The 24,516-nt window shown below is 39.6% G+C and overlaps 1 protein-coding gene across 1 annotated transcript; it reads left to right on the top strand.

Annotated features, from left to right (window-relative positions):
• Nucleotides 1–1,895: 1,895 nt before the first annotated feature.
• LOC115670752 (tRNA ligase 1) lies at nt 1,896–24,314 on the top strand. The gene is made up of 27 exons (XM_030592108.2): nt 1,896–2,195; nt 2,598–3,065; nt 3,277–3,327; nt 3,543–3,625; nt 3,694–3,793; nt 5,022–5,100; nt 5,707–5,830; nt 8,020–8,126; nt 8,376–8,504; nt 8,668–8,732; nt 8,858–9,022; nt 9,125–9,285; nt 9,372–9,403; nt 9,532–9,704; nt 10,881–10,960; nt 11,298–11,363; nt 11,430–11,719; nt 12,812–12,919; nt 13,526–13,623; nt 15,334–15,394; nt 16,624–16,700; nt 16,795–16,866; nt 16,970–17,046; nt 22,765–22,845; nt 23,195–23,297; nt 23,391–23,549; nt 23,701–24,314. The coding sequence occupies exons 1-27, from the start codon at nt 1,977–1,979 to the stop codon at nt 24,091–24,093; spliced, it is 3,621 nt and encodes a 1,206-aa protein (XP_030447968.1). The 5' UTR covers nt 1,896–1,976; the 3' UTR covers nt 24,094–24,314.
• The last annotated feature ends 202 nt before the right edge of the window (nt 24,315–24,516 follow it).

A 24,516-nucleotide genomic window follows, 5' to 3' on the forward strand; every position in this document is an offset into this window, starting at 1 on the left:
AGGTATTCACGGAACCACTTTTACAACTAGACATGTCAAAATGGATCATAAACTCATTTCTTAACCTATATATCATTAAATGCGTTATAAATGGGTTAGTTATATTCACTAAATGGGTTATAAATTGGTATAAGGTGTTAAATGGGTCATAAATGAGTTTACAATTTATTTAAACTCAACTCATTTCTCTCGTCCTTACTCAATTTCCCGCTCACTCACTCAGCATTCTCATCTTAGTTTGGGTATGATCTTTCCTAGATTGAGTTAAATTTGGAAGTGTTTTAGCAATATGGATCGGGTAGGGTATGGGTCATTAGATTTTTTTTACATGGAAATGGGTCAAAACCAGTTAAATGGGTCTATTTGAATTGGATCATTTTTTATCCGGTCCATCCGTTTGACAGGCCTAATTACTACCTAGCTATAACATAACTATAACATATGGAGGGTCACCTTGTAATAAAAGCTACTCTGTAATGGCTATTACTTGTGAGCAAACACCGTAATATTTAGACATGTAATAAACCAATAAAGTAAAGCATTGCTGCAATCATATACGTTGTTAATGCCTCATGGTTTTCGCTTTCTAGGCCCTAATGGCATCTTTGTAATTTCAACAGAAATTGAGGCCATTTTAGAGTGAATCCAGACAGTGATGTATGGACCATCGGGGGCCACACTCTCAGCCCTTTTTCTCCCTCCAAAGATATTATGAGATTTAAAACCATTTGTGTTTCAGATAAGGGTACGAGATCGCCGGTCGATCAAATAATCTTCGGTCAACATTTTTCCGGCTACAAAAATAAGGGTAATTTTGTCCAAAATTTACAATTGGGTAAAAAAAAAAGAAAATCCCCGAATTAAATTTAAATTAAGTTTTTCATTCAACTTTTCACTTTTCTTTCTTCCTCTCCCGCTGCTCCTCAAGCAAATCTCTCCTTTGCCCCATCCTCGGCCGCTTCACGCTCGGTCCTCGCTGCTCCTCACCCGATCCTCCTTGCTCCTTGAGAGCTTCAGTCCGTCGTTTGCTCTCCGCCATTGTCTCTTTGTTCCCAGGTTCAGTTGTCCGCGAGCTTCAAGTCCTTCGCGAGCCCATGCTTATCCACCTGTTTAATTATTCATCACGTCTTCATTGGATTCTTCTTTCGTTTGTGATTTCAGAAACGGCTTTCTGATGTTACAGGAAGCGGAGGCTTGATCTTGTCGGGGGCAATGGCGCAAGGTGGTCCTTCATCAAATGGTTTGTCGCTCTTCCTTTTAGGCCTTACACTAATTGTCGTGGGCTTTCCCCTGTTATGTTACATTGAACAGGAATGTAGCTCGAGTCCAGCATGCTCACTTTGCAAGATTTGTGCTGGTGATTAAATTATATCTACCCCTACATATGCGAATTTTAAAATTTTCCAAAAGCTCTCAAATTGTGATCAGTGTCAAGATGCCATGCTGATACCATGTCAGATGATGGCCCAATCAAGTTTATAGGCATCAATCTTCGGCCCATCGTGCCCGTTGCGCAAACCAAATAGCCGATTGGGTAGCTAAGGCTCAGCGCTCGAAATTCCCTCTCCTCATTCTAGGTTACCCGTCCCTTCAGCCTCTTTGGGATCTTTCATGTTTGGTTGTCCCTTCAGGCTTTTCTGTCGACCGAAAAAAGCTCATAGGGATTGTGTTCTAGAGCTGCCGCTGTACAATTGTGTTTTCCCTGGTGTTCATCGTCTCCGTGAGTGCCACTTGTTTTTGATTACCGCTATATCAAATACGTCGTTACTGATTTTTCGCTTTCTAGGCCCCAGTGGCATATTCGTAATTTCAACAGAAACCGAGGCGATTTTACTGTGAATCAAGACAGTGATTAGGGAGTCTTTGACGCGAGACGGACAACTTCGGGGCCACGTCCTCAGCTCTCTCTCAGCTCTCTCTCTCTATCTCTACCTTCTGCGATCGTTTCTGGGTGCGCCGACTTACCGAGCCTTTGGATGTCGGCGACGCAGAGGATACTCTGCGCTCTCAACCCAACGCTCCTCCGCCGTTCTTCCCTGCCGGCGGCGCTGCTGTCCAGGACCTCCCCCTTCCCCTCGCGTCGCTCCCTCGATCCTCGCGGAGCCCTCGCCCGCTTTCTCGCCTTCGTCCCTTCCTCCTCCTCCTCCTCCTCCTCCTCCGCCACCGCCCGTCGATCGATCATGCGTCGCCATCAGGTACTTCGTCTCCCCGCGCCGACGACCGCCTCCCTTTTCCCGTCGGCGGTGGCCCTTCTGTTGTCGTCGAGCGCTGCGTCGTTGTGTCGCGCTCGGCGGAACTTTGTGTCGCGCGCTTTGCGGTTTCCGGGTCCGATGCTTCGGATGGTTGACCAGTGCTTCCGTTCACTCGTTTGACTTGCTTTCTTCTTCTAATGTTCGTGCAGCAATGCTTGTCGGTTAATGCTAGATTTTCGATTATCAGCTTTGGCGCGAGTAGAGGACTTTTGATGTTCATTTTTCATCATTCCCTTTACTCTTTATTTGTAATTTGTGCAAGTTAATGAAAAGGTGGAGTGATTTACTCGTTATCGGCACTATGGCTTCAAATGAATGGTTTATTTTTTTGATGCGGTCTTACAGAGAAAGGGTCGGCATAGAGAGCAGGAGTGGAAGGAGGAAAACCCTTCCGTAACAGCTCCGGAAAGGAATAGTGCATTGACATTTGAAGCTGTTACCAGCAGACTCGGAGGGTTAGATATTGCGGAGTCGAGTGGAGATGTTCATTCTCCCCAATTGGGCGGCATTCGATCGGCAAACCATCATACTCCTTTCCAAGGTGAGAAGGCAATCTGGAATCCCAGAGCCTATGGAACAGCTAGTGGACCCGTGGAAGTGGACACTGAGAGTAAGACTGCGGATAAAGGAGTGGCGGAGGTGCAAGAGAATAGTTCTGGCTCAAGTGTGGCGCAAGAGATCTCTCTGGGTTTGAGTAAGTTGTTCAGGACAAATTATTTGGAGGGTTTCTCTGTGGATAACAATACGTATACAAGTGCCCAAATTAGAGCAACCTTCTACCCCAAGTTTGAAAATGAGAAGTCTGATCAGGAGGTAATCTTTATTTCGAAACAGTCCCTTATTATTTTGCTTTATCAGGATGTATGCCTTGTTCAGTTATGAAGGGTACTAGTAACTTCTGATAAGTTATCTTGCACACAAGAACGTCTACAACAGTTTTCTGCTCCTTTAGGGGCTTCATCTTTATCAATGGAAACCAAGCTTTGCATGTTTTCTATCTAGTCATGTGTTTTCATTTATTCAGATTAGGACAAGGATGATTGAGATGGTGTCGAAAGGCCTGGCAACATTAGAGGTATGCCACCTTACTGGCTCCATGTTTTCCCCTAGTAGGAATACACGTTTGGATTCAGCAAAGAGTGTTAACTTATATGTACCAGATATTTGATGAAATTCATAGTTTGCCAACCTTTCCCTATTGCATATGCTAAATAAGTAATTTATTTAGATAACTGCCGAGTGAGGGAGATGATGTTGTTTTTTGACCCAGGTTAAGTTACACCGATGCAGGTTTCCCTCAAGCATTCAGGTTCTCTCTTCATGTATGCCGGTCATGAGGGGGGAGCATATGCCAAGAACAGCTTTGGAAATATGTAAGCTGAAAAGCTTTCTGTGTCTGTGGCACATTGCATGGAGTACTTAGTAGATGTTCCTGTTATAGATACACTGCTGTGGGAGTTTTTGTCCTTGGCCGCATGTTTCGGGAGTCATGGGGTATGGAAGCGGGAAAAATGCAAGCTGAGTTCAATGCCTTTCTGGAGGTGAGTGGGTATTTCACTCTAACATTAGCTGTCAATATTATTTATATTCTCCTTGATGTTCAACCAATATTTAGATGAATATCTGGAATTTCAAATTTAAGTCTTTTCGCATGTAATTTCCACAGGAACATAAAAATCCGTGTAGGTCTTGACTACCATGTTTTTTGGGACAAAATTCATTGATTGATGCGAGGTCTTTTTCCCCTCTCGATTTCTTTTTGTGGGTATTTTCTATCCAATTGGGCTGCTTGGAACTTAATCTTCAGGTCGAGCTTTTGTAGTGGCTAGTCCCTAGACCTTAAACTTGCATAAGTGAAAGAAAGAAGTGTTAGAAATTCAAGTGCTAAGGCTCTCACCAATTAGGTGATTAGGGGATCGTTTGTTTTTAATTTGGTGCTTATACTTTTAAGTGTTTATAATTTGACTTTTCTTTATTTTATATTGAAAATTTCAAATCTTTAAGAATCTTAATTCATCTTCGTGAAATTACATAGTTTTTAAATTTAAATATAAGGATCGAGGTCTTTTTCTCCTCTCCATTTCTTTTTGTGGGTATTTTCTATCCAATTGGGCTGCTTGGAACTTAATCTTCAGGTCAAGCTTTTGCATTGGCTAGTCCCTAGACCTTAAACTTGCATAAGTGAGAGAAAGAAGTGTTAGAGATTCAAGTTCTAAAACTCTCACCAATTAGGTGATTGGGGTCTTTTATTTTTAATTTGGTGCTCCTACTTTCAAGGGTTTATAACTTGACTTTCGTTTATTTATGTTAAAAATTTCAAATCTTTAAGAATCTTAATTCATTCGTGAAAATTACATATTTTCTAAATTGAAAATAATATTTTCATTTTGGCGGAACGTCATAAGTAGTTAAGAAATTGAAAAAGATGGACCTTAATATGGAAATGATTCAACTCTCTCTCTCTCTCTCTCTCTCTCTCTCTCTCTCTCTCTCAACAAAGAGCGTGTGCACACTACTGTGTACACCACAAATGCAGCTGTGCTCATATGGACATAAGTGAAATGAAATACTTTGCTAGTGTAAACAAGCAACCACTCAAGTTCACGAGTATCCTGTACCTGTAATATGGAAATTAGCATTCCAATTATGTAGGAGATTTCCAGTTAGCAATGTTCATTGCTGTTCACAGCATTGGGACATGATCACTGTAGTTAAATTTTTTATAGTATTCTTTACCTTTTCCAACAGCTTTATCTTCAATAATTCCAGGAAAAGAGGATGTGTATTTCTATGGAGCTGGTAACAGCTGTTTTGGGTGACCACGGGCAGCGACCCCGAGAAGATTATGGTATCATTTTTACTCCTTTTCTACTTTGAGGTTCTTTGTTAGGATGTATCTGTTCTATATTTGGATCTTTAAAAATTTGTTAATGAATACATGGTTGATTGCTTGTACGCATCTTTTCTTATTTCTACTATGCATGTCCTTCTGTTCTTGGAGTCATACAATGACTTGGGGCTGAAAAACTTTTACTTTTTAATTGTGGTTATGGTTGATGTTTAGAGATCGACTGCCCATGAGTCATACTTTCCATCATCTGCCATTACTATAGTCTCAAATCTTATTGAAAAGTTCCATTTCATGTCTTTCTGTTACATCATGCCTCCGTAAATAAGTTGATCCTCGTGTGAAAGTAGTGTTTGCAAGGATAGCTCTTTAGATAGAATAGTGAAGTATATATATCTATTCCTATCGATAGAATTCTCCAAAAGAAATGGTTAATTAAGAGTTACTTTTTCTTACCATTTCATCGTGAAGAACTTGACTTTGCGATGGATAGTTTTCTTTATTCAGTAGTTTGTTTTGGTCATTATGTCTATTCTCAACATTCATCGAAGTAGAAAAGTATGAAAAGTTGATTATTTTGTCAAACCATTCTTGTTACTTCAACAGTTGTAGTTACCGCAGTCACTGAATTGGCAAGTGGCAAGCCTAAATTCTACCCCACTTCTGAAGTTATTGCGTTTTGTCGAAAATGGCGTCTCCCTACCAACCATGTATGGTTGTTCTCAACAAGGTATGTTCACATAACTAATTGCCCTTTGATTAATTATTAGACATTGTGGATTTATCAATTGAACAGTTTATCCTACCTTCTACACATATTATCTTCTTGCCTATTTGATTGTAGTAATAATTTGCACTCAGTAAAAAATTTATAGGAAAAAACTACATCATCTTGCATAGAGTGAAATGACTGTTCTCCGCCATAGTTTAAACTATTTGAATATGGGATACCAATGAATGTTAGCATATTTCTTAACACTCCTGTTTGCTTGTAAGATGGACCTTCGCAGGAGAGATAGGATATGCCACTAGATAGCTATAGACTAGAACACATGAACTAACAATAGGAGGGAGTGCGAGATTCAAACTCTTGACATAAGCTTCATATCATGTGAAATATCCATTTTTTTCCTAAAAGTTTAACCTGTCTGGATATAAGTTCGCAATGCATATCTGGAATATTTCTTTATGCATTGCATCTTTTTATGCACTTTAAAAGATTTGCACATGCTAGCAGTTGTTTCACATCCTATTTGGTGTTATAAATAAATAGACATTATGTTTCTGTATCATTGTAGCAATGGTGTTTGACTTGGACAAAGGTTAGTATCTAACTAATACGCAAGCCATACCAAAGCAGTTATACTTAATGGATTTTCTTTGGCTATGCTCAATATACAGTACATAAAGGCTTTGGGGATGAATTTGGAGTTCTTTATGTGGTATGTAATCTGACTATTAGTTTGTGTACTTGATGTAAAAGGCATGAGGATAACTGTGAGTGAGTATTCTAACAATTCTAACAGCATAGTCTTCAAAGAAGAGTTTTCACCTTGTATATAGATGCAGTGTAAGTGCACACCTGAGGTAGTCGACCATATCTGAAGTCGTTGTCCCGGACTGAGAAAAGCTCAGGTTTTTAGGTATTCACTGGTCTGAAGCTTCGCCTGTTAGGGAAGAGCTATGCTCTTGGGAAGGAGTTTGTTTTGTAAACAACAAAGAGAGAAGATCTATGCTTGGTTCTTTTTCTCCAGCAAATTTTTTTGGCTTATTTGGAGGGGGAGAAACTGCAAGGCTTTTCAAAGTCTAATTCTTTCAATGTAAAAAGAAAATAGGGGCTGTCATTTTGGGTTTTTTGGGTTACTGAACATACTGCTGGAGAATTTTTTAGACTTTTTACATTCATTTTCTCCCTAATTTTTTGATATAGTAGTGGTACATCTTATAAATGTTTCCTTTTTAGTTTTTGAAAAAGAAAACATCATCAATACTTTAGAACATGTCAAGACTGAAGTTAAGGCCTACTCCCTAACATAAGTGTACTACTTTTGAACAAAAGTGTCTTCATAATATTAGGAGGGAATTGCTCCTTAAGATGGAGAATTTGTAGTGGGTGGACCATTTGATGGCTAATATGCATTTTGTGGCTTATAGCACTCATTTGATTAAACTTTACTACAGGCGGAATGAATTACTGACTGAGTCTGCATACAATTAGGTTCAAGTAGATCTTTAAATCAAGGAAAAAAAATTATTAGTGAACTTACTATTCAATTGGATTAGTGAACTGATGAAATAAGGAAAAGAAAATGCTGCGGAAGAAATAAATTAGAAGTTCAGAAATACATTTTAAATTGGAATTATGCAAATAATACATACTTAAAGAAAAAATTGAAGTGTAAAAATTGACGTGGGAAAGATTCAGAGGTTGTATTCAATATTGGAATTAGTCAAAAAAAGCACACACTCAAAGCAAAGGAATTTCGAATTCTTTAATCAAACTTATCTCAATTGAATTAGTGGACTAATGAAATTAGAAAATAGTATGTATCTTTATGAGAAAGTAAAATAATAAATGAGAAAAAAAATGGAATAAAAAAACAATGATTTGTGTACTAACTATTTGATGTATTGGTGAACTGATGAAACAAGGAAAAGCAAATGATGCAGAAGAAATCAACTAGCAAATCACAAATACATCTACATTGAAATTAGACAAAAGTACATATTTAAAGAAATCGAATCCCAAATTCTTCAATCAAAGACTTTTGTAGGTAGACTAGACTAATTTGTGATTTCTTTAGCTTCTTCTCTCTTCTGCTTTTGATTGGTTGTCCAATGCTTTAAACTCCAGCATCCCTTGTCATAAGTGCTCGTCTGCTAATTTGGGTTGCCAAACAAATTTTATTTCTATTTTAGGAAGTCAGTGACATCCTTTTTTGCTGCCTATGACGCTTTATGTGAAGAAGGAACAGCAACACCTGTTTGTAAGGCTCTTAATGAAGTTGCAGATATTTCTGTACCAGGTAATGCTGAAGAGCAGGTTGATGTTGCTATTGTCCATTATTTAAGCTTCACCACTCTTGGTATAGCAAAGCTTTTATCACCTACAATTTTTTTTTTGTTTGTGACTGCAGAAGAAATTATATATATTAGACTTCTAATGTTATAATTGTCCTTTTATCTGAGATCATTTATTTGCATCTTAAAATTTAATCACTTTGGTTGATGTCTTTCTCCTTGGGGAACTATCGGTGACTTGGAATTCTGTGCAGGATCAATAGATCATATCAATGTGCAAGGTGAAATCTTAGAGGGTCTCGTGGCTCGAATTGTAAGCCCCGAGAGTTCAAAACATATTGAAGAAGTCTTGAACGACTTCCCTCCTCCACCAAATGAAGGAGGTACTCAATCTTGTTCTCTTGACATATAATTGAATAGGGTTGCAATCACATTTGTTCAAATTATATTCAAATGCAGTTTTTTTCAGTTGTTGCTGAAGTCAACAGAACATTGCCTAATTTCAATAATATTCTCAGTTTATTTTTATTTTGCTTCTTATGTCAGATCATCTTGATCTGGGACCCAGCCTTAGAGAAATTTGTGCGGCAAATAGGACAGATGAGAAACAGGTGAGATTGAATTTGTCCAAGTGGGAGTATACTCTAAGCCTTATATTCCTGAACACTGTCGCTTAGGTGACATTGATGATGTGAGCGTATTGATGATTTTTTTTACTATCCAAATTTAATTGCAGCAAATGAAAGCACTCCTTAAGGGTGTGGGTACCTCCTTTTGTCCTGATCTTTTAGACTGGCTTGGGAATGAAACAGGCGATAACCATTCAAGAAATGCAGACCGATCTGTTGTGGCAAAATTTTTGCAATCACGGCCTGCTGACTACTCTACCACCAAGCTGCAGGTGAAACTCTGCAGTCAAATGAATTGTCTCTGCAGCAAAATTCTGCTTGCTGTGTAGGATTTTGCTTTCTTGTTTGATGACACTCATTCTTCTGTCAACCAGGAAATGATTCGCTTAATGAGAGAAAGACGCTATCCAGCTGCATTTAAATGCTATCACAATTTTCACAAAATCAACTCTATATCAAGTGAAAATCTTTTCTACAAATTGGTCATTCATGTTCACAGCGATTCAACTTTCCGCAGATACCAAAAAGAGATGAGGTCAAGTTCAAGCCTACCTTCCTTCTCTTGGTTAATGGATTTTATTTGTAATTTTGTGTGTAATAGTGTGAATAAATGATCTTCAGGTCCAACCCGGGATTGTGGCCACTCTATAGAGGTAAAAACATGCTATTTCAATACACACACTACCTTTCTTATTTTACCATGCATCCTAACTCGTAAGTATTATACACTAGAAAGATCTGTCGACAGGAGGTTAATCTTGAATTCTGCTATATCTTGCAGGGTTTTTTGTCGACATTAATTTATTCAAGGCAAATAAAGAACGAGCTGCTGAAATTGCAAATAGCAATCTGGATATTGTAGAAAATACTAATGGTACTGCTGCATCCCCAAAGGATAGTTTGGCGGATGATGATGCAAACATAATGATAAAACTGAAATTTCTAACCTATAAGGTACGCGTTGTTTTCGCACAAGTCTACTGAAAATTGTCTTTATCTTTAGTTGTATCTGGTTGCAATTCAAAATGGTTAGTTTTGTTAAAGTAGCTTTCAAGAGGTGGTGGCTTTGCTCTTTTCCTGTAGTTTGTATTTCCTTCTATATAGGAAACATACAAAAAATAGTAGTGCGCAGGGCCCCTATGTGCAAGGGTTAGGGGAGCATATAAACTTACGATATGCCAGCAGATAGCATATAACCCAAGTCGAGTTTACTAGTAGATATCCCCTGGTTTCAATGGCGTAATGATTTTTATTCCGACTCTTCTCAAAAAACCAATATGCCTTCAAGTTTCATCTCTATACCAAAGTGGTGTCCTCTATCGTTTTAGTTCTACAACTTAGTCTGCTGCTGAAGCAATAGATGTTTAGTGGCATTCTGTACCTTCACATTTAGAAAGCTGCTCTGAGTTGCGGGGGTGGTAAAGATTGAGCTGTCGGTGAATTTGGTCTACTCAGCACTTCTCGATCTCAGAATTGACTCAATTGTTACGACTTGTTACTTAGTTGAGTAATTTGAGGCTTGACTTAATGAGTTTACGTGCTCAAGCTCAACTGGACTTAGATGCATTATCCAAAAGTAAATTATACTCTATCCTCAAGGTAACCAGAAACAGTGAACTTGAACTTGGATATCAATGTATACAGAATTGAAAAATAAGATTATGCTTCTAAGCTTGGTTATTATGAAACACTAATATCTTTAAAACTCAACTAGGAGTGCAATGAGGCTTGAATTTTATTAGTTCGACACTCTACTGACTCCAACTTGGTGTTTAGACTAACTTCTACACTGCATAGATGATATGGTTGACACCAATTTTATGAGATTGCAAAGTCCAATGCTCCCATATTTTTTCTCTGGTTCCGAATTGAGTATCTGCTTTGATTGAAATAAAAACATTTTGGACACCATTCAGAGTCAATTCCGTATTTGATTCAGAATTCTTAGGTGGCTTTGAACTTGTACTGGGGCCATATTTTCAGTATTGCATTCTGACCAAACTAGTTTTGGCTTATTTATAGGGAAGATTGATGATTATCTGTTTTTTGTGCACAGTGATGGAGTAGTAATCCGATACACAAATTGCTTAAATACAATCTCACACTCATCATTCCGAATTTCTTCTGCAGCTCCGGACTTTTTTGATTCGCAATGGTTTGTCCATACTTTTTAAGCAGGGTCCAGCCGCATATAAGGCCTACTACCAAAGGTAAGTGCAGTATTCTTGAATAATGGTGTCTTGAAAATATGTGGAGAGCACTGCTCCATACAGTGAAGAATAAGTGCTTGGGACAGGGCGATAGCTAGTGCGCATTTGACAAATTACATTCATTTGATTACAATATGTTGATTAATCAACTGATTATTTATCAGTATGATAAGGACCGTGTGTAATAGGGTGCAATTCCATGAAAGTGTCATCCCAGTGAGCAAGAGTATTGTTGGTATCAAGCACGTAGTTTTATTATGATCAGATCAATGAGTAAAGACTTGAGTGATTTTGTACAAGCATGTTTACCAAACAATGTCCTATTTTGACACTACAGACAAATGACGATATGGGGTACTTCACCTGGAAAACAGAGACAACTCAGCAAGATGTTAGATGAATGGTAATATTTCAGCAACTTTTTGTAGGATCTCTTTGATTTGGATTTCTCACATTTAGTGATCTTCAGGGCTGTTTATATCCGAAGAAAGTGTGGAAATAAACAGTTATCATCATCAACATACCTCAGTGAGGCTGAACCTTTTCTAGAACAGTACGCAAAACGCAGTCTGGACAATCAAGCTTTAATAGGATCTGCTGGAAATTTTGTGAGGGCCGAAGATTTTCTTGCTATTATTGAAGGAGGCAGGGATGAAGAAGGTGATCTGGAAACTGATCGACAAGTAGCACCACAAAGTTCTAGTCCCTCTGCCAGAGACTCTATTGTGAAGGATCATGGTCTAATTGTATTTTTTCCAGGTGTGTTTGTCTTTGCTGCTTATATGGGTGTGTGTGTGTGTGTTTTGGGGGGGGTGGGTTGGGGGGGGTGGGGGTGGGGGTTGGTGGGGTTGTTGGTAGAGGAGGGAGGGATCCTTACGTTCAATGTTTTCTTTAAGTATTTTAAATTGACGTTCCTTCTTTCATCTAAAGATAAGTCTCCTTTGGGCTACATGAAGCGCCTCTTGAGCTAGAACTGTCTTTTCTTGTTGATGTATGTGTAGTCACTTGAGCAGCATTTTGCTCCCGTTGGTAATTATATTCTCTATTTTGAAAGAATCTCACTAAGAATTTCGAAGAATTCTCCGCAACAAGAGTGTTAGGTACTTTGAGGGAGGGATCCTTATGATTTTGTTTTAAGTTCTTAAATAATCTGCCAATAAATGTTCAATGATTTCTTTAAGTATTTTAAATTGACGTTCCTTCTTTCATCTAAAGATAAGTCTCCCCTCTACAATTGTCTTGGCCTTTGGGCTGCATGAAGCTCCTCTTGAGCTAGAACTGTCTTTTCTTGTTTATGTATGTGTAGTCACTTGAGCAGCATTTTGCTCCCGTTGGTAATTATATTCTCTATTTTGAAAGAATCTCACTAAGAATTTCGAAGAATCCTCCGCAACAAGAGTTTTAGGTACTTTTGGTCACACAACAGCTGAATTGAGTCTGCGGCCAGTTATACATCTATTGTTCTGTATTCATTTGTGAATGGGTTGGCAGAACTGTTTGGTGTTTATCTCAATAACAATACCTCATTCTTCTTTGTTAAGGCATATTATCATAGCAAAAGCATGCTGCTTTAGTGCAAATTTTATGAAATGTTAGCCTCTTTAACAATCAGATTCTATCTCAGCCTGTGAGTTCTCAGAAGTTTTATATATGTCCAGTTTCTGCAAGATCTTTTTTTCGTCTTAGTTGCAGCACCACTTTATGATTTCTTTCTTTTTTAATAACTAATATCAATTAGTTATTAGTTTGAGCAAACATAAATTGGTCTCCAAAAATTCTCATCTTATAATTCTTCGTGGATAATTTGTTACTTCAAATGTGGTCATTATGTTTTGATTTATCATATCTCAGGAATACCTGGTTGTGCTAAGTCAGCCATGTGCAAGGAACTATTGAGTGCCCCAGGTGGTCTTGGGGATGATCGGCCAGTCCATAGTCTAATGGGTGACCTTGTTAAAGGTATTGAACATTGTTGGGATGTCATCAAACTTATGCTTCCGTACCTCATTTGGATTTCAATGCTCTTCATCGGTATAATTTTGGCTGTTTACCATTCGCAATGTGTCCATCGCCTTGAGTCAAAATAAAGAGTGGCCTCTCAATATCTGTGCCCATCTGGCCCTGTAAATATAACGAAGGACTAGGCTTGTTCACCTAAGCCTGGCAACAAAGAATAATAAGTGAAGCATCGCAAGAGAGGATTTTTCAAGTGGAAAATAGTAAATTAACTTAGCTGAAAGAAGATTGACTGCTCAGGGTAGTTGGATTGGTTGTCCACTTCACTCCGCTATTTATGGTGTCACTTTGGTTGACAATTTGTTTATTTGACAGAAGTTCAAGCTTCAAGCATAATGTGTTGCGGTGTATAGGCTTACTATACTTAACTCAAATCATCATGAATTTCTGATCTTTGTTGTACACCATACTTAACTTAAAATGTTCATGTGCTCTTGTCAGAACAATTCCTGATGAAAGAATCTTACTACAAGCCAATATTATGGATGCAAATTTTTTTTCCCTATACTTTTTTTGAGAGTTTATTTCTCTGTATGGGCATATGTGTAGGGAAGTATTGGCAGAAAGTTGCTGATGAACGCAGGAGAAAACCCCATTCTATAATGCTAGCAGACAAGAATGCTCCAAATGAAGAAGTTTGGAGACTGGTGATTTTCTTTCTGTTTTCTCTTTAGATTATGATTTTATAGTCTACAGTTTGTTCTTTTCTTCAGTTTCTACTGAGTCAGTATATTGACGTCGTTTCACTTATTGCTCGCTCCTACAGAGAACTAGGGTAAAAAATAGACTTCCTTTACATTGACAATGGCGAGCTCTGCAATTACGGGTACCATGGGAATTTATGCTAGGGTCAAAACTGAGTCAAGCTACTGGCGAATACTTCCTACTTCAATGATTCCTCGAGATTGATTCGTTTGATTTCAGTTGAACTCAAGAGTGCCAAAAACTCAGTTCAAGAGCTCGCTAACTTGATCGAACTTTTATTATTTCATCAAAGATATCTAATAGTGTAAAAATAGACTCCTAAATCCTTCGAACAATAGCATATCCACACACACTCGTATGTTTAAGGGAAGATACTGCGGCTTGCTCTAGTTCATTTATAATTTTGTTGTAATCAAATCGAATTCGAATATCTCAATTTTCTATTTAGAGATGAGCTTTAGCTGGAAATTTAATACTCGATTTTGCTAGAGTCAAGTTTCGAGCATCAAAACGTGAGTCAAGTCCAATGTTACCTAGATCATGGTTCGTTATGGTACTTGGTATGGATTCGGGTACGCATAGCGCTATTTCTTAAGTTTGCGGTTTGGGGGGTAGGCTTAGATGGTTCGTTAGTTGGGATCATGGTTCGTCATAGGTGGTATATCCAAGAAACTGCACATACCTTGACACATAATCATATTAACTCTTTTCTTCTAAAATTATGTTTTTATGCTTGGGCTAAAAAAGTTCGTGCAGTCTCAACTAGGTAAAAGATATAATTTGGGCTACCTCATGTCTTACTCAATCATTGGACTATATGGATTTGATCCTTTGGGCTTAGAATTTATTTATAGGAGGTTATCTTGAGTAAGGGGGGTCAAAAAGTCAAAACCTTGGGAATTGATGGACGCACAGCTTGAGGAGAGAAATTCTTCTTCTTTTTCTAACCACAAAAGACCAAATGAGTAAGCCATAGCTAAGCCAAGAAGCATTCTAATTTCTAGCAGCTCTCTAGGGTATCAGGATAACTAAAACTGGTGATCCAAGTCCATACGTACTGTGATCAGGATCAAACAACCCTGATCGCTAATAGCAGGTGTTCCCATGAATCTGAAACAATTAAAACTGAAGGAACTTATCTGTGCTAATCTAGGTTGCAGTAGCTAGCAAAAGTGAATTTTTTTTTTTGGTATGATCAAAAGTGAATTAAATTGGCTCAATTTCATCAAAAAATTGTCGTGGTTTTTATTAAACTAACCTTCAGGGGAATATGTGGCTATATAGCTAATTCTCTTTCTGTCTGGTGGCAATATGAGTCAGTCAAGTGATTAAGCAATGAATCTCTTTGGCCAGATTATTGATTAAAGTTAGGGGTAATGACAGTGATGGACCTTGAACTTTTTCTCAATTTTTGATGTTGTCATTGAACTTTTTTTTTATTCAATCTAGTTCCTGAACTTTTGGAAATTGGCTCGATCAATTGTATAATTTGATTTTTAACAACTAAAGCAATTCCATCTTTAAGCTACTACTTTCAAAAAGATGATGTTGCGAATCTGATGGCAAATGCTTTAAATTTCTTTCCTCTTAAAACCTCATTAGCGAAGGAAAAATACATGTCTCAGTTTGGTCCTTTTGTTTTGCTGTTTCAGATTGAGGATATGTGCAGGAGCACCAAATCATCGGCAGTTCCAGTTATACCTGATTCTGAAGGTTGTGCTTTCTCTCTAGATAAACACTTCAATATACATAGAGCTGTTCGAAATATCTGGATATTACTTGGCAGTATCCGCTCCTCTAAACGGTTGTGATTGGTTCTTCAGATCAACAGTACGAATGTCCTAATAAGGAGTCAGCAACATATACTTTTTGTTATTACCAAATCCATAAATGTAGCGTAGCTTCTAAAATACCTCCTTCTGGCTAAAGTAAAGCTCCTTGTGACTTCTTGTTTCTCCTCACAACCTCCGTACTACAAGTAACCAGCTGAAAAGAAATTTTTGCCTTTTCCCCCTCATTTTAGCGCTTGAAGCACGGTGATTTTCTTGGTGTTGCCCATATATGCAAGACAAGTTTACTAGACTATTCTTCTACTTATGCTCTATTTGTTTCGTGGAAAATGAATGATTTGGAAAACATTATTCTACAAATGATTGCTTATATCTCTTACAAAAATGAATAAATGAAAAATATTTTCGTCAACCACGAAATGTTTAGACATAAATTGTTATCGATAATGAAAACACTTTTTATTAGCTAATTATTTCAAGTGATACAAACGATCATTTTTAAGAAAATATTTTCCAAATCATTCATTTTCCGAGAAACAAATGGAGCCTTAATGGAAGATAATATGGTTCTTCATGGACTTTTTATTTTCCTATAAAATGGCCTAGAAAATGCATGTGATCATCTTGGTTCTTTAGGAATCAGGAGTTCTCTTCAAATCCATTTGCACAAGTAATGTGCCTGTATTTTTTTTAGGTTGGTCGTACCTCATCGTAGGAATTTGAAGCTTTTTACTTAATACATATGCTTTTTTTGTTACTTTGTAGTTTCCATTAAGGAAATCACAGTAATGTGATTCTTCCCCATAGTTCCATGGTTTATGTTACAAGGAAGAATTAGAGCATCATTGGAACATTTTCACCATAGTCTTAAATGTCCTTTTTGCTCTCCATTTCCTTCATTAGATTGACTGGTGAATTATGCGGGGCTTCAATAATTTCTACTGCTTTGTTCTTGTCGTCTCTTCATTTATTTCTGCATGCACACTATAGTAAGCTGTTATGATTGCCAATGTAGATTGTGCTATGTGTAATTCGTGCAATCTTGTATGTTAGTTTGTTCTCAAATGTATTGGGTGATATGAATCGTTTGATGTTGGTTTCAATTCTCTATCACTGCTGTTCCCAAAAGAACTAATCATGGTTTTTTTGCAGGTACTGATTCGAATCCATTTTCTCTCGATGCATTAGCTGTGTTCATGTTCCGTGTGCTTCAGCGGGTTAATCATCCGGTAAAGAATTTGTAACTTGTTGAAGCGCTTCGAAGAATAGTTACCCTTTATCATCTTTTACTGATGCATTATTTTATGCTTTTCAATTTGGAAGGGTAATCTTGACAAGGCATCTCCAAATGCTGGTTATGTGCTTCTAATATTTTATCACCTTTATGAGGGCAAGGTATGATTCTGCTTTTTTCTAGATAAACTTCTTGGTGTTTCTCTTAGTGTGATGTCAATGAGACTGTTTGAGGTATTCACTGATCTGTGTTGATATGCTTCAGAGTCGTGAAGAGTTTGAGAGTGAACTAGTTGAACGATTTGGCTCAATTGTGAAGATGCCCTTGCTGAAATCTGATAGGTAAAATCTCCCTACTGACTGTGACACATTTTTCTTGTCTTATCGTAACACCATTTTTTTTGCTGACACTTAAAATTAGTGCAGTGGAATGCATAAATAAGGTTACAAGCCATTGACAAGGGTTGCAATTGTTATTGAGAAGTAGAGAGAGAGAGAGGGAAAAGTGTATACTGTATTAACCAGTAGTGTCTAATACATATACCAAAAATAAGACCTAAAGGTCCTAAGGACCACTTTACCCTTTTACTACTTCTAACACTCCCCCTCAAGCTGGAGCATAGATATTAATCATGCCCAGCTTGTTACAAATATATTCTATCCTCCCATTACCCAAAGGTTTAGTAAAAATATCTGCAAGTTGTTCACCGGTTCGAATATGATTGGGAATGATCATTCCACTCTGCAACTTTTCCCGAATAAAGTGACAATCAACCTCAATGTGTTTTGTTCTCTCATGAAACACGGGGTTGGAAGCTATATGCACTTTGCAGCTTTATTGTCACACCATGAGTCATGGGTACCGAAGCTTTGAAGCCTATCTCATCAATAACCGTTGAATCCACACTAATTCACATGTCACTTGTGCCATGGCTCTATATTCTGACTCGGCACTCGAGCGTGCAACAACATTTTGTTTCTTACTCTTCCATGATACTAGATTTCCTCCAACCAAGGTACAATAGCCGGTAGTTGATCTTCTATCATCCGGAGACCCCGCCAATCAGCATCGGAGAATCCTTCGACTTTGCTATGACCATGATTTTGGTAAATAATTCCTTTTCTGGAGTCTTTTTCAAGTACCTCAATATCCGAATAACGCATTCCAATGAGATGTACGAGGAGAAGATAGAAAGCGGCTTACCACACTTCTTGGAAAGGCAATATCTCGGTCGAGTGACTCGTGAGATAATTCGGTTTTCCTACCGGTCTCCTATATCTCTCCAGGGTTATCAAGAGTTTCTCCTCCTCCATGACTAGTTTGACCCCTTGTTCCATGGGTGAATCAAGAGGTTTTGATCCCAACATACCTGTCTCATTAAGCAAATCCAGTACATATTTTCTTTGTGATAGAACAATACCTTTATGTGACTGAGCAACTTCAATTCCTAGGAAATACTTCAATTTTCCTAAATCCTTGGTCTGAAACTGTTGATGAAGATAAATCTTTAGTTCAGCTATACCAGTCAAATCATCTCCCGTGATGATAATATCATCAACATACACAATCAAGAACAATTTGCCTCCCCGTGACTGTTTATAAAAGAAAGAATGATCATTTCCACATCTAGACAGTCCAAAAGAAAGTACAGCATCAGAAAATCTTCCAAACCATGCTCGTGGGGATTGCTTCAAACCATATAAAGACTTCCTTAATTTGCAAACCATAACCCCAGACTCCCCCTGAGCAACAAACCCTGGAGGTTGCTCCATATAAACTTCCTCATGAAGAGTACCATGCAAGAAGGCATTCTTAACATCAAGCTGAAATAAAGGCCAGTTATATGTGGCAGCAAGGGATATCAAAATACGAACAGAAGTAAGTTTGGCAACAGGAGAAAAAGTGTCTAGATAGTCAACTCCATAAACCTGAGCATACCCTTTTGCAACAAGTCGTGCTTTTAAACGAGCCAGAGAACCATCAGGATTGACTTTCACAGCAAATATCCAACGACAACCAATAGCAGCTTTGGCTGAAGGAAGAGGTACCAAGTCCCAAGTCTGATTAAACTGGAGAGCCATTAGTTCTTCTTCCATTGCTGTCCTCCAGCCAGAATTTTGTAATGCTTCAGATACAGATTTGGGGATAGGATATTGGTCCACAGTAGATAGAAAGGATCGAAAAGAACGAGAGACAGAAGAATATGAGACGAAGTTTGCAATGGAGTGTTGAGTACAAGTACGTGTACCTTTGCGATGAGCAATAGGAAGATCAAGATCAGATACAAGAGGAGGGTCAACTAATGGCGGATCTGGAGCTGAAGATGACGTAGTAGTGTCATGAGCAAGGGGGGAAATAGTAGCTACTCGAGGACGTCGAGTATAAACCTGGAGAGGAGGTAGTTCCTGTGTAGAGACCTGTGAAGTAGTTGGAGCAGGTGACCGAAGGGTAGTCACATAGAAGTCTTCATCAAACTCAGAAACAGAAATTGGAACATCATGATAAGGCGTGGATTCGAAGAATGAAACATCAGCAGTTATAAAGTATTTTCTCAGTAATGGAGAATAACAACGATATCCCTTTTGAGTACGAGAATAACCCAAAAACATACACTTGATAGCCTTGGGATCAAGTTTTGATACTCCAGGTCGATGATCACGAATAAAACAGACACAACCAAAAATACGGGGCGGTAAGACAAACAGTGACACATTTGGAAACAAAGTAGAAAAAGGAATACCACCTCGCAAAACAGAAGAGGGCATGCGATTGATGAGATAGCATGCAGTTAGAACAGCATCACACCAAAAGGTTTTGGGAACCTTCATTTCAAACAACATGGATCTAGTAACATCCAATAAGTGTCTATTCTTTCTTTCAGCAACACCATTCTGTTGTGGTGTATCAGGACAGGAAGATTCATGGATCATACCATGTTGAGTCATAAAGTCAGAAAAAGGTGCAGAAAAGTACTCTTTAGCGTTATCAGAACGCAAAACTTTAACCTGCACACCAAACTGAGTATGAATTTCATATACAAATGCACGAAATATAGAAAACAATTCTGAACGATTTTTCATTAGATATAACCATGTTACCCTGGAATAGTCATCAACAAAAGTAACAAAATATCTGAAACCCAGATTAGAAGCCACATGACAAGGACCCCAAATATCTGAATGAACTAACAAAAAAGGGGACGCTACTCGTTTAATAACTCGTGGCGGGTAACTAATACGATGTAATTTGCCCAGTTGGCATGACTCACACTCTAAACTAGAAAGGGATCCAAAACTAGAATCTAACTTCTGAAGGCTACGTAGAGAAGGATGACCAAGTCGACAATGGATCTGATGTAAGGATGCAACACTAGGACATGCAATGGGAGGAGCGTCTTCAAGTACATACAACCCCCCTGCCTCATGTCCTCTACCAATCGTCCTCTTCGTAGCCGATCTGAAAAATACAAGAATCGGGGTAGAATGTTCTTGAACACCGAAAGTTTTTGGTTAATTTTGTGAGACATGAGGTTAAACGGAAATTGAGGAAGATAAAGGATCGAGGACAATGGCAAGGAAGGAGTTGGATAAAGCTGTGCCAACCCCTTAACATGTGTAGATGATCCATTGGCTATGGTTACCTTGGATGAAGATGAAGTAAGAGAGGAAAATATACCTGAAAGACCCGACATGTGGTCAGAAGCCCCTGAATCAATGATCCAAGGACAAGAAGCAGCTGAAAGGCATGTAGTCGCATTACCTATCTGTACCAAAGTAGCAGTGGAAGAAGCAGGCTGTGAAATCTGAGACTGGGTGTACCGTGCAAACTCCTCATCAGACATAACAACTACCTTGCCTTCAGAAGACTGTGGAGAAGAATCAGTACCAGAAGCAGTATGTGCAAACTGTTGTTGCTGCACTGATCTTCCATGTAACTTATAACAGAATTTTTGAATATGGCCAGCTTTCCCACAGTAATGACAAGTCCGTATGGCCCCTGAGTTGTTAGTAGACATGTGCTGTTGGCCTTGGCCTCTCCCTGGTCCTTCACCTCGGCCTCCTCCTCGGCCACCACGTCCACTGTATCCTCCACGATTTCCTCCATCACTCCTGCTACCGCTACCCGATCGAGATTGGAACACAAGAGCTGAACTATCTGCCATAGGTGTAATATCTTGAGGAGACTCACGAGATACCCGAAGTACCCGAGCAAACGTATCCGTGAGTGATGCGACAGCCTCTCCTCCAAGAATCCGAGACCTAACAGTTTCATATTCGGGACCAATGCCCGCTAGATACACCATTACGACCAATTGTTCTCTTTGAAGTTGCATTTTTGAATATTGGCTGAAATTGGAAGAATAGCATTCAACTCCTCATACATTCTCTTAAACTCAAGCAAAGTATTGCGTCATAGGACGTCCCTTCCTTTCGGATCGGTAAAACTCCTGCGATAACTCATAAACTCGTGACAGGTTATTTTGGCCAGAATATAATACATTCAAATAGTCCCACATTTCTTTGACCGTGTCAATATGAGTTACTAGATCAACTATATTATTTTCCATAGAGTTTAACATCTGACCAAGGATGCATGCATCAACAATATCCCAATTTGCATCATCTTCGGGTTTCGGCTCAGTTATGTGTCTAATCTGATTCCTGCTTGTCAAAGTAAGCTTCACAATTTTCTTCCATTGATGGAAGTTAGAACTCCCCACAAGCTTCTTATCGAGTAATTCGATTAGATGAAGACGACATCACCTCGGTCATCACAGATTATTCCTCTCGAATCACCCATCCTTCAATATCCCGTAGGACCGTATACTGGCTCCCAAGCCTCGTCAACGTTACCAGCCTTCCTCCACAACTCCACCAATCAATAAACCATAACCCGATTAATCAAACATCCATAATCTAACGTCTAACAACCAAGCAATCTAACCTGGCCGTATTGAAGAGCGACAAAAGCAAGCAAGGCAACAACAGAGCATAGTCAAAGCAACAAAACCACTTGCAGGCAACTATGAAAAGGCTAAGAACACCTTCCTGCCACTTGAAATCCATCTTGAAGAATTTTCATTTGCTTGTCATTCCATCGAGAGACAATAACACATGCTGAAACTCGGCCGGTTTCACAAATTTCTTGCATAAAGCAATTTCGGAGGAACAGAGGAACAAAGGAGGAACAGAGGAGGAGAGACCTTCAGAGACCTTCAGTTCATGGAGAGACCTTCAGTTCACATCAATGGCGAGGAAACCTCCAATCACCAGGCTCGCGTGACTTGCACGACCTGAATCGCGCGAGCTGGAGCCCGCGCGAGCTGGGTCGCGCGAGCTGGACCCCCGCGCGAGCTGGGTCGCGCGGCTGGAGCCCCCGCGAGCCGGGTCGCGCGAGTGGAGCCCGGCGCGAGCTGGGTCGCGCGAGCTGGAGCCCCGCGAGCTGCTGGGTCGCGCGAGCTGAACCCCGCGCGAGCTGGAGCCCCGCGCGAGCTGGGTCGCGCGGCTGGAGCCCCTCGCGAGCTGGGTCGCGCGGCTGGAGCCCCTCGCGAGCTGGGGTCGCCGGCGACGGGTTGTTCGGCGACGGCGACGGCGCCGGCGACGGGTTGTTCCGGCGGCAGCGGCTAGGGTCGAGGCTCGATACCATGAGAAGTAGAGAGAGAGAGAGGGAAAAGTGTATACTGTATTAACCAGTAGTGTCTAATACATATACCAAAAATAAGACCTAAAGGTCCTAAGGACCACTTTACCCTTTTACTACTTCTAACAGTTATAACTCATCATGTAGTCACATAAGATTCATGTGGGATAATGTAATCATGCTAGACCACTTGAGGGTCAATTACAACGGTGTGGTTTTGTTGAATGTTCAGATTCTTTCTTTTCTTCAGTAGAGAGAGAGGTGGGGGAGTTGGTTGATAAAGATGTGAAAGCGGGGGGTAGACAGTCTGGGAACAAGTTCTTCGCACATCAGAAATGTTTGCCATGTCAAGGTCGCTAACATTCTCTAGATCTTGCCAGAAAGTTAAATCGATGCTGCACTTTGCTTTGCTTATGCAGGAGTCCTCTACCTGGTCCAGTCAAATCAGTTTTGGAGGAGGGACTTAATCTATACAAGCTTCATACAAGGAGGCACGAGAGGTTAGACCTTTCTATGGCTCTGCTTAAGCAATAGATGGCTATATTCGTTTCATATTGTGCTCCTTTGTAGTCGTTTCGTGGTCATAGAAGTTGCAATCTAGTAGATCAAAATAGTATAGTTCTTCTTTTGAACAAGCAAGCTCTCACTTCTCTGATGTTCATTTCTGAGCATTGGTGGACTAAATTGTATAAAGAACTAGTGGAGCCTTATTACTAGCATTTCTACATCTGCATGAACATTCTCAATGTTTGTTCCAAGAGATAAGTCGGTGTCTTGTCTTTTGGTGTACTGACTGATTATGCATTCGTCTCTCTTTGATTCGGTGCATTACATGTCCTGCATGTGTAGATTGGAGTCCAACAAAGGATCCTATGCAGAGGAGTGGTCTAACTGGGAAAAGCAATTGCGAGAGACATTACTCAGCAATGCCGATTATCTCAACTCTATTCAGGTCATTATACTCTCTCTTGTCCCTTCACATCCTCTCCCCATTCCACTTCTCAACAGTGTGAAACATGTTTTTCCTATGATGTCACTTCTCCAGGTGCCATTTGACTTTGCCGTTAATCAAGTATCGGAACAACTGAAGAAAGTTGTCGGAGGTGATTATACGGCGCCTAGTACTGAGAAGAGGAAGCTTGGAACAATCGTTTTCGCAGCTGTCAGCTTACCCGTAACACACATACAAAATCTTCTTAATGATGTAAGCGGGACAAAGCATTTTTGCCAAGTACTCTTGGCTGTGCCTCATCTTTCATTACCTTACGCAAGTCTTGCATATTAAATATGTTTATCTTTTGCTACTGACAATTTTGTTGTCCCCTCCATGTTCACTCTATGCTCACTCCAACCAGTTGGCTGAGAAGCACCCAAACGTAGAAACCTTCCTGCGAGACAAACACTTGGACAGCAGCCTCCAAAAGGCTCACGTCACTCTTGCTCACAAGAGAAGCCATGGCGTTACAGCTGTAGCTAGCTATGGCCTCCACGTCGATCAAGATGTCCCTGTGGATCTTACGGCTTTGCTCTTCAACGATAAAATGGCTGCATTCGAAGCTCGCCTCGGTGCTGTGGACGGGGAAGTCATAACCTCCAAGAACGATTGGCCGCATATTACTATATGGACAGCGGAGGGAGTTCCGCCCAAGGAGGCCAACGCTTTGCCCTCCTTGCTTTCAGAGGGGAAGGCTACGCAAGTAGAAATTGATCCTCCGGTTACCATATCTGGTCCGCTCCAATTCTTTTAGGCAAGTTAATTTCCCTTATTTTTGCACGTGTTGGAGGGGAAATTCTCAGAAAAGTTTTGTCGCCCCCGAGGGACTTTGTATAGGTCTGTTGGGTAAATTTTCTCGTTTTGTATAATTTGAAGCAAGTTGAGACGAGTTTAGTAAGCTCGTAGAATGCATCTTTGTATCTGTCGACTTGATGAGAGTCTACTTTCTGAAATTTAATGAAAGGAAATTGCTTACTTGCACTTCCTCAGATAGTTCCGTTTCGTGCAGTATCAAATCTCGTGCCATCGGACCTAATAGTTTGAATTCATTTCTGGCGACAGTTCAAGTGTGCGCGTATCTTAATTTCTGTAACAAGTTCTTTTAATAAATGGATAGCTAATTAGCTATCGATATCCATTTCTCATACTAAATAGGTTCGGCATTACATCATTATGG

This window comes from Syzygium oleosum, unplaced genomic scaffold (assembly GCF_021117445.2).
Source record: "Syzygium oleosum isolate NSW1041296 unplaced genomic scaffold, Sole_v2.1 Sole_v2.03, whole genome shotgun sequence".
Classification (NCBI taxonomy): Eukaryota; Viridiplantae; Streptophyta; class Magnoliopsida; order Myrtales; family Myrtaceae; genus Syzygium; species Syzygium oleosum.